Genomic DNA, 10,835 nt, shown 5'->3' with positions numbered 1-10,835 from the left:
CTCTCTCTCCTCCGTGCTTTTTTTGCAATCTGTGGAGTTAAATCTTAATGATACACTTACAGAAATTCCTTTGTCCGATTTAATCTTATTCGTTTCACCTTTTCAAAGAGCTGGAGACATGAGCGGGAGTTGCTGTGCAGTGTCCGAGACAGGGACGGGAGAGAGCTCTGTAGTTGAATACTTAAAAACACCCATCCCTACCAAGCAGTTTCCAAGGGGGGCACTTGCATATTTACGGTTCATTATAACGGATAATAGTTTAACACATTAGACTATATTAATAAGTAGGCTTTCAACTATTACTTTACCTTATAACATACTAGGCGTGTATGTTATTGCAACATATTGCCTGTCTACACATAGGCAAGCCTACTTAGAGTTTAAACAGTTTCAAAATGGCATGCACCTAAACTACTTTGTCTAGATTTGTTGGATAAGCAGTCTGTGTATGTTCCCATCTTAACCAACATAATCATTGTTGATGTATAATGTTAATGGCAGCCTTTAGGTCTATACAACCCATGTTAAAGTGATTTACCTTGAAGTATTTTCCCCATTTCAGTAGAGGCAAAGTTGTTGCTTTTCAAGTCTTCATCAGGGGGTTCTGTGGGGGAAAAACATAACTCGTAGTTTATTTCTTATTGATCAACTTTATATGGTTTACGAAAGACAAGCGTGATCTATGTGACTGTGCATTAATATGTGGCTGTAATTGTGTACTGTACACTAGATGGCAGCGCGATCCAGACATTTTTGAGTTTGAGAGGCGCAGGCTTCAGTATCCACATACAAAAAGACGGAATCCCCGTTCAATTTTCAACAACTTCACATGATTTTGAATCATTGTCATTATTAAGACATTATATGACATCCATTTAGTGACCTGGGAGACTGTGAGACCTAAAGAATTATGTATTAGTTGTTCTTGTTCGATGTAATTTTGAGATTTGCTGCCAATGGAATCGCATCGCGAAATACTGCTGCCTATTCCAACCCGTTCAGTCTATCGTGCATCATTTTTCCACGCAATGTTCGTAATTTATCACAGTAACTGCGACTAAATACATTTTCTATCAACGAAAATGTACAACATGCACGTAGAATATGTACAAAATCATATGTAGGCTATGTGTGATAAAAGACAATACACGATAATGGTGATATATCCTTATTCGCAATTAAGACAGCAGCCCAACAAGAACCATTTCAAACTTTGGGGAATTATAGCCTAGCAAGTCCCTTTTGCTCCGCACGTTTGTTTATTTCACGTGCGCAAAGCCTTGTCGCTGCATTTACCCCTCTTTTCGGCTATTCTATCCAGGGTTTCTTCCTCTTTTTGTGACAATAGACGGCCCATACTAATCAAGTTTCAAAGTAAATAGCATTGCGGGGCGAGCTCAATGTAAATTGTGCTTGTCAGAGCCCCCAGTCGTAGGTAGCAAGGAACGAGGACTCTAACCAATGGAGAGAAAGAGGCTTGGCTAACCTTAGCCTCCCATTTTCTCTCTCCCCCCCTCATTGCAGGGCTCTGGCCAGTCAGTCGCCTTTGATTATCAGTTGCCAGCAGCCCCTCTCTTGGCTCCTTGACATGAGCACCATATAAGGCGCAGCGATCTCCATAGAAACGTGTCAGTTTCAATAGTAGTGTCAAAGTTCACTATATACAGACATTCGCGCAGATCCCCGTTTCGGAAACATTGCTCCGCTGGTCCTCTCGTTTAAACGCATTCATTTTTGGGTCTCTCCTTCTTGCATATTCTATTAGTTGTCGTTTTTTTTCTTTTTATCTCTACTGGTTCGCTCCATTTCTGCTGGAGAGGTGAAACTACATGGGCACTTCGGCGACGCTGTTCTTTGCTGGGCGCAATGAGGTTTATTTAAGAATATAGATGTAAAATTCTGCTCTCCAGTTTTTTCCTCCCCTCCTACAGCGAAGACGGGAGTAAGGAGCAAGGAAGCAAAGAGAGAGGAATTTATTTCTCGCTGCACTTTGGATCGCGTGTCTTTTTGAAAGATTCTGTTCATTTCCACGTCCATGTGAATCGCTCCAGTCTCCTTTGTGGCTATTTTATACCAAACAGCAATTTGTTACGACTGCTTCGGTTTTTCTTCAAGATTGGGGTTCCTGAATGGCTGACTGCAATATACCTTGGAACTGGCCTCCCGATACTTGCATATCCTGATCGGGTGTCTATTCTATCACCTCCGCTATTTTGAATGTATTGATCGTGTTCTATTCCCTTTTCACCCTATGCGATAGCGTGCTGCGATTTGACTTTGCACTGCCTTGTTTGAAATATTTTTTTTCCTCTGAACGCATTATAAATATCAGCGACCATTTCGCTTTATAGCACTTTCCGGGCCCGAGATATGGCAATGGTAGTTAGCGTCTGGCGAGATCCGCAGGAAGACGTGGCCGGAGGACCTCCAAGCGGCCCCAATCCAGCAGCTCAGCCGGCGAGGGAGCAACAGCAGGCGGCGTCGGCAGCACCGCACACTCCGCAGACCCCCAGTCAGCCAGGACCCCCGTCAACACCAGGGACTGCTGGCGAGAAGGGGAGTCAGAATTCTGGACAGAGTCAACAGCATATAGAATGTGTTGTTTGCGGCGACAAATCGAGCGGCAAGCACTACGGTCAGTTCACCTGCGAGGGATGCAAAAGTTTCTTCAAGAGGAGTGTCCGGAGGAACTTAACGTATACATGTCGTGCCAATAGGAACTGTCCAATTGACCAACACCACCGAAATCAGTGCCAATACTGTCGGCTGAAGAAATGTTTAAAAGTGGGAATGCGGCGGGAAGGTGAATATAATTTTTGTATGACACATTACGCACCGTAGTTACACAGGCTCTGCCGCATTAAGGTCACACACATAGGCTGAGTATAGTGTAAGGCTGTAAGCTAGAGTAGGCTACATCAGTGCATAGAAAGGAATGGGTTGCTTACTGTGGCATGGGCTCTGTGTGAATGAGGGCAGAAGGCATTGCACCTAGCAAGGGAAAGCTTTAGGTTTAAACAAAGCGGCTATTATCCTGCCGATATTTTGTGTTGCCGTCTGCAATATTTCGAAGGTCTACGCACAATTTTAACATTTTTAATCGTTTATTTTAACAGTAGGCTGTGTGGTGTGTGTGTGTGTGTGTGAGAGAGAGAGAGAGAGAGCGAGAGTGTGTGTGTGTGTGTGTGTGTGTTTGGATGGATGGATGTGTGTGTGAGAAAGAGAGCGAGAAAGAGATAAAGACACTCCGTGTGTGAGTGAACATGTAGTGATGTACTTATGGAGTGCTGTGTAAATGTATAGTTTGTCTGAAGATTAAAACGAACAGACGACATCGCCCCCGTGCCCCATTTGCTGAATAGTCAGCATATGGGTGCTTGAATTAGGCAAAGGAAGTTTTGCATAGCTCGTTGTTTTGTACATTGAATTGAAGGCCGTAACTTTTTCATACTTGCCTATTTTAAAGACAAATAATATAAATACCTACATTTTAATTCAACCCGTACGCAAACCTCATACCACATGTTATGACCCCCAAAACAAAGAACACTAAAATGTTAATATATTTAGTTATTGAATATAGCCTTGGATGGCTGTAACAAACCATCTCAAAATAGCTAAAAATAGAAAATTGTCTGTAAATTGTAGTGTTTCATATCTAATTCTGTAGTGTAACAGAAAAATGTTGTTATAGTGAAACATATTGATAACTAGTTGTCATATGGCACAATCTGGACAATCAGATGTGGCCTTCGAATGCTTGTAATCTAGTAAATCATGACGCTCCATATGTTATAGAAATTTGGAATTGTGCTTGCTTGTATGTAGGCTATGTTTGTGACAGAGGGAGCGTATTCAGTACAATTAGCCTATATTTTAGTACATGTGTGTGCATATTGTATGAAATTTTCATATTATATTGATCAGATAGTTGAGAATTTGAAATGTTGTGATTACATTTAAATTATGTGTAATAGGCGTTGATCGTTTATAGAGGAGAGTGAACTGATTTCTTTACTAAATTAAATAGCTTCCGATAGTACAACACACGAGCCCAATTGCCTTATGCTGCTCAGTACTGGTTGTACACAAACAATGTTTATCAGTTCTGGATGCACATTTCCTCTCCTTCTCTTTCTTTTTGTCAGCGGTTCAGCGAGGACGAATGCCTCCAACACAACCGAACCCAGGCCAGTACGCGCTGACGAACGGGGACCCTCTGAACGGCCATTGCTATCTCTCCGGATACATCTCCTTATTGCTCCGGGCCGAGCCTTACCCGACGTCCCGATATGGGAGCCAGTGCATGCAGCCCAACAATATCATGGGCATAGAGAACATCTGCGAGCTGGCTGCTCGTTTGCTCTTCAGCGCTGTGGAATGGGCGAGGAACATCCCTTTCTTTCCCGATCTGCAGATCACCGACCAGGTGTCCCTTCTCAGGCTGACGTGGAGCGAATTGTTTGTGCTAAATGCGGCTCAGTGCTCCATGCCTTTGCATGTGGCCCCTCTACTCGCTGCGGCAGGCCTCCACGCTTCTCCAATGTCTGCGGACCGCGTCGTGGCTTTCATGGATCACATTCGAATCTTCCAGGAGCAAGTTGAGAAGCTCAAGGCCCTCCACGTAGACTCGGCAGAGTACAGTTGCATCAAGGCAATAGTACTCTTCACATCAGGTGGGTGTTCTCCGTGCACAATAAAGTGAGGCCTACATAAATAGTGCATTAGCAGGCACAGCCATACACAAAACAACATTGGCATAAACCGAAATAATCTTGACAATATGGCTGATGTGAGCTTCTTATTTTCTGCCGCGCTATCATTACTATAAACACTCCAATACACATTCATGCCAGTTATAGTCAACTGACAACTAACAATTCAAACTGAGAGAAAGCGCCTAAAGTTTTCAACGCAAAGTTAGTTGTAGTGCAAGGTACTTTTCGAAATGTATGTATCGTCTTGTTGGTTTACTTTTATGAAAGGTATCTGGAATATAATAGACATAAAGACCGACATTAAGAATTCGCAATTATTTTCACGCTTAAATGGGTGATTTTGGAGACAGGACACTATTTGTCTAGGTTATGAGTTGTGGAGCATGTTTTAGCTTTGTTTTGCGAGCACAAACACGTGTCATGAGAGGACAGGAAATAATCCTTAGCAGCCTGATCAAAGAAACACTGATGTAATACGTCACTGTATCACTGGTGCAGAACGTTTCGTCAGATATGCGCTATGACTGAGATTGATTGGATAGTATTTATTGTCTGTAGGCTATTTTATATCACAATTAATGCATTATAAAATATTTAACATTAATTAACAACAAAAACATCCAGACATGAAAATTATATTTATATCTGATAGAGAAACGATCAAGATGGCTATCATGCGTAATATAAAATGTATTTTGGAAACTTGTTCATGCTCAAGGAGTTAGGAGTGGCGGATGGTGGGCATAACAGATACATTAATAAATATGTATTTCGACCAAAAACCTTGTGCCCTTAAATTAAAATACAACAAATTACATTATATTTATTTGAAGAAGAACAAATACAATTACGCTCTATTCCACCAAAACGTTGGATTTTAAAGTATTAGGTGAATTACATTTTTGAGAAAAAAACTAAAGACGTTTCAACTCGTGATACCTTCCAAAACGAGTATGTTGCAATATATGACAAGCTGTTATACTGTATGAGTGTATTTACAATCTGAAACATTGTATATGGACTGTATACATAATAAGGTTGAGTACTTACTTAACTTGTTTTGATTGGTGGCCAAAAGGGGATTCAGAGGAAGTGTTTTATTCAGTGCCATTAAACCTCCCCAGTCCTCTATTTTGCTTCCCCTGTCTGCTTCCCCAATGATGTGCAGGAGGATGACGTTGCTTCTTTCCATATGCAAGGGGATTTTGAATACCATTTGAAGCCTAATAATTATAGCGGATAATCACGTTTTTCTAAATATTTTTTTAAAACTTAAGGTATACACATCCATCAAAGTGTATCTTTGCGGAGCTTTTTTTGGAAGACTATACCATAGGCTACACGTTAACCCATCTTTTCCATTTTCACTCATTAGCTTGCCTCGTTGTTTTAATAGTCCACACGATGACAAGTGGGGGCATTTCGAAATTCCGACAATTCTCTCAACACTTGTCATCTATGAGCACGGAACTAATTAAAGTGATTTTCTAAATATCATGACAGTTTGACTGGGTGCTTGGGAACATTTTCCTGATACCTACCTACAGTAGGCCTATCAGTTAAAAACTAAGTACTAATATCATTGTGCAGGCTATATGCCTATAGGCTATTCCTAAACTGCTTCTTCTAACCATTCTAAAATTCTTTAGCCTAGTTTAGGGTCAGCATATCACAGGTATATAGGCCTACTCGTGTCTCACGATAATGATGTAGCCTATTTCCGTTATTACCGAAATGTTTATACGTTTGGTCCAATCCCCCTTTGTAAATCTCGAAAAATATGTGCCCGTCATGTTCAGGTCTTGTTAAATAGTGGGGTGGCGGAGGGGTAGGCCTGTGTGGTGAACTATGGGGTGCCTTTCACTAGCTTTCTATTGACTCACTGCAGCTCAGTCCAGTCTATGCAAGGCTTTGAACTTAAGTATTGTGTTGTAGTAGTTTGATTATTATTTGCAAACGGATTTAAAATATTATTCATATCACTTCGATTAATTATTTATTTTATTGAAAGAGACTCTCAAAGTTAATCCAAGTGGATTTGCATACATGGGGCAGTGGCCGGCTCGTCCTAGGTCACAGTAAATCAAGCCGAGTCCCAGCTTTGCCCCCGCGCAGTCCGCGGGTTCACAAGGTTATTGTGTCTGGCCATAGTGAATTATAGCCCTGACAAATCAAGATGAGACTTAAAAGCCTCTCCGATGGCATTGTCTAGTCTTTAATGTATTAATGCCAGAGTGTCAATGCTTTCTATTTGGTGCACTAGCTAGTAAAGCAATGGCTTAGCACACAATCTTCAGGCCTAAATAACGGTCCAAATGCCATGCATCTAGTCCTCCTGCTTAACGGTCTTAGGCAGATTGAGCAGCAAGAGCTACACTGTGGACTTCTTATTAAACCTATTGGTTGTTATTGTGCCTGAACGTGTCGTAGGACATCACATGTATGTTTCTTATCGTTATACAAGCACAGACTGTAATGGGCTACATAACCCCCGACTGTGAACGAACTGAACACATTCGCATGTGTTGTTTTGCTGGCTTCTTTTCGTACAAGCCCTCGTTTAACGTTCTTTCTGCGTGACTATTGACTTCACCCCTGCTAATAAATGTGATTGCTTCCAGCGCCCTTTCTTAAGCTACATTTGCAAAACAGGCCAAGCATAATCTACGGAGAAAGGGGGTGAAATGACTTAGCATCTTATAGACAGTAATTAGGTCACATTACAGCCACTGCAATTTCAGATTCATCAGTGTCGTTTATGTTTCTATAGACTTGAGTCCCCAGAGCAGGAAAATAAAGGGCCAAGGCCTACCTCTCCCCCTGTCCCAGTGTACCCTCTCAATCAGCCATAGTACTCGTCTCGAACCTGGTTTATTTCTCTATCCACTGTTTTTAGAATTACGGTTCCGTGTGTTAGTTGCGCAAGACTTCTTTACTCACTATAGCCTACATCAAAATTGAAGCCCAGTTCGACAGATGCGGTTCCCAACCTTAGCCGTCACAGCAATTGTGGACCTCTATAAAATGATAGGGCAGTAAGGGCTAACTCTGAAATCACGACTACACTACACATCATCTATATTCCCACTAGCTACATAATCTTTGTTTTGATTGGTTTATGCACACGCAAAGAGGCATCTAGCCTACCACTGTGTGGAGCGTTCTCCACTTCAGTAGATCGCCGTTGTTTACCCTATATGACAGTTCCTCTCACTCAATGTGATGTAGCATGGTTTTGGCAGTGTGTTTGTTCATTTCACTTTGTCAATAACACGTAACGCTGATGTTGAATGATAACCAGAGTGCTTTTGTGTTTTCTTTTGGATGTACAGACGCTTGTGGCCTGTCAGACGCAGCTCACATCGAAAGCCTGCAGGAGAAGTCTCAGTGTGCCCTGGAGGAATACGTAAGGAGCCAGTATCCCAACCAGCCGAGCCGCTTTGGCAAGCTCTTGCTGCGGCTGCCCTCTCTCCGCACCGTCTCTTCATCGGTAATCGAGCAGCTGTTCTTCGTCCGCTTGGTAGGTAAAACTCCTATTGAAACCCTCATCAGGGATATGCTATTATCCGGGAGCAGCTTCAACTGGCCTTACATGTCCATCCAATGATCCGAATGAGAGGTTGAAAAGAGAGAACAAGGACCAAAATTCAGCATCCCCTACAAGAAGACTATATATAGGACCTTTTTTTTGAGCAACTTGGATGACATAACATGTTTGTTTTTTCTTTGTCTTCTGGGACTGAGATGGAATACGTTATGTACAGAAAATATGGAACTGGACTTTACACCTGTGTAAATCCACTCTCATCTTCAAGAACAATACTCTTCATTTTGTAAAATACTAGTCTTTATTTTCCTTTTTTGTAAGAAAAATACAAATAAAACGATAAACATCATATGCGCAGTAAGAAAAAAAAAGAATCAAGACTTAGCGGGAAAATAATGTTTCCAAGCAATTATAAGAAATGTCCTGTGTCTATGTACCTCTCTGTTTTGTATTTTTTCTGGTTCTAAACCAGTTTTTCTGTGATTCTATACTAATGATTTTTGATATAACCTTTTGCTTCTTATAATGAGTGCGATATATGTTGTCGAAGCTATGTTCTCCAAGAATTAAAATTGAAGTGAGAATTTAAAACAGAAAAATAAAGACATTTAGACAAATAAGAAACCGTCTAATCGCTATGACAATATCACCACTGATGGTTGAACTTTTACCAACTGATTCTATGGACCTGCAAGTGCAGCAAAACTGACTTCGTGGACATTTTAAGGAGAGGACGTCAGTGGCGCCTTTTCCCTGGTCATGAGTGTGTGTGGAGTCGATCATCAGTCAAAGAGGAGAGACATGAAAATCAAAAGCACTTTTAATATATCATTTCAAATACATTTTGTTTGTTTCGTCTTGAAATTTTCATTGTTTCTTGAATTTTATTGGTTGTTGCCTTCAATTTGCTTACTCCATGATGCAGCTTTTGCAGAAGGGTCGGTTGATGAAGTTGTGTGATGGTGACTGTACTATTAAAAAAGAAATAGGCAACAATGTCTCACTCTCAAGCATTTTCATCAGACATGCAGTTCGGGCCTATATTGTGTGCAATAGTGTTATGCCAAACCAAATAAGGCTTTATTTTCTTCCTTTGTCTTCATAGGCTTCTGAATATGCGCAAGTATATTTATCTTTCACGTACGTTTTTCTGTTTTGTTTGCATATCATAATACTGAAAATACATACGTAGGCCTTTTTGCCTCCAATTTCTCAACCGAAGCCGAGCTTTGGAAAACGATGTTGCGTTGATAACATTGGAAACGGGCATGGCTTAGAAAGGGTTATGAGTAAATGTCTTGGATATACCTTTACTGTTGCACACACTCTCGGATAGAACTGGATATATGAGATCACAAAGAGGCACAGGCACTATGGAGAATAAGAAGGCAGTGACGCTGTTCGCTGCCTGTTAGCGCATTAATGTTTAATATTTTCCCAGACAGCAATGAAAGCATGTGCACCACTGAGGCTTCACTAGCTTACCTCCTGTGGCTCAATCAAGGTGATTCTCCACTCTATCTCCTTACCTGCCTCTCTCTCTCTTTCTTTTTCCTAACCACAGACACCAAAATGCACTCTCCCCTTTAAAATCTACCTTGATAGTAGTGTATGCTTCAATATTGACGTAAGGCGTCCTTTGGCAAAGGGTTACGCCCGCTGCAAAGCTGCTGTGATATGCGTGATCAATCTGGAAAATGTATTTTACAGCGTGTAAGCCAGTCGATAGGAACACCGAATGTGATGCATTGTGTGAGAATAAAGACATAGAGCGAGAAAGAGAAAGAGAGAGAGACAGAGAGAGAGAGAGAGACAGAGAGAGAGACAGAGAGAGAGACGTATAGAGCTGGTGCAGAGACAAATGAGGGAGGAAACGTGCCATGGGAAGGCGGCGTGTTTGTGGATGCAGCCTTGGTTTTCTTGATGCATTGAGAATATAATGAATGCATCGATAAAGTCCTCAACATGCTAGATAGGGCTGAATAGAATTGTTTTAGCCCCCAGGTAGCCTGTCTATGCATTGGAGGCCTTTGTCTCTTTCCCCTCTGCAAAATAGACTAGCAATAGACATCTGATTGTAGTCCACACACTGCATACTGTCACGCATTAAATGTGTTGAGCGGATGAACATGTGTTCTGTAGCTTTGTGTCAATTAGAACATTAGCGTTTCCCCTCTGTGATAGAATCCTGTGTATTCCCTTGCAGATTGTTGTCAAATCACGAAGGCTAGGAGGAAGATATATGCTGAACCGAGTAACCTTTTGCAATGTCGAGATTGTATTTATATCTCAGTGTTCGAATTGGGGGAGGGGTGTTGGGTTTTATTAGTTTGTGCGTTCTCTGTTTTATTCATAGTGCACGATCAACGCACTGTTGCGTTTGTGATGTAGCTCACTGTCCTAAATTGCTCCCGCATGCTATTTCTACCATAGGATTATAACGCGTCTCTGTATCAAAGTACTATGAGTCACATAAGTGTAGACCCTCACAATTGATCAGCTATAAAACCTGTTTCAACATTAGAGCTAAACCTATTTATTCTCATTCCGTTTTGGGTAAGACATGATTC

At 41.4% G+C, this 10,835-nt stretch overlaps 1 protein-coding gene across 2 annotated transcripts; it reads left to right on the top strand.

The window, feature by feature from the left end:
* Positions 1-1,534: 1,534 nt before the first annotated feature.
* On the top strand, positions 1,535-9,263 carry nr2f1a (nuclear receptor subfamily 2, group F, member 1a). 2 transcript variants are annotated; one of them, XM_047016437.1, is made up of 3 exons: positions 1,535-2,803; positions 4,152-4,676; positions 8,051-9,263. In XM_047016437.1, the coding sequence occupies exons 1-3, from the start codon at positions 2,371-2,373 to the stop codon at positions 8,323-8,325; spliced, it is 1,233 nt and encodes a 410-aa protein (XP_046872393.1). In that variant the 5' UTR covers positions 1,535-2,370; the 3' UTR covers positions 8,326-9,263. The 2 variants fall into 2 exon arrangements, with proteins under 2 accessions (XP_046872393.1, XP_046872392.1); XM_047016436.1 differs by having other exon boundaries at positions 1,541-2,803; positions 4,149-4,676.
* Positions 9,264-10,835: the final 1,572 nt, after the last annotated feature.

This window comes from Hypomesus transpacificus, unplaced genomic scaffold, assembly GCF_021917145.1.
Source record: "Hypomesus transpacificus isolate Combined female unplaced genomic scaffold, fHypTra1 scaffold_373, whole genome shotgun sequence".
Taxonomy (NCBI): domain Eukaryota; kingdom Metazoa; phylum Chordata; class Actinopteri; order Osmeriformes; family Osmeridae; genus Hypomesus; species Hypomesus transpacificus.
This window is presented reverse-complemented; position numbering and strand designations above follow the sequence as displayed.

Excerpts from the sequence above, each read along its gene's own strand:
- nr2f1a (XM_047016436.1), top strand. The coding sequence starts at position 2,371 with ATGGCAATGGTAGTTAGCGTCTGGCGAGATCCGCAGGAAGACGTGGCC. Across the intron at positions 2,804-4,148 it reads AGTGGGAATGCGGCGGGAAG|CGGTTCAGCGAGGACGAATG; the intron begins GTGAATATAATT and ends TCTTTTTGTCAG. Across the intron at positions 4,677-8,050 it reads AATAGTACTCTTCACATCAG|ACGCTTGTGGCCTGTCAGAC; the intron begins GTGGGTGTTCTC and ends TTGGATGTACAG.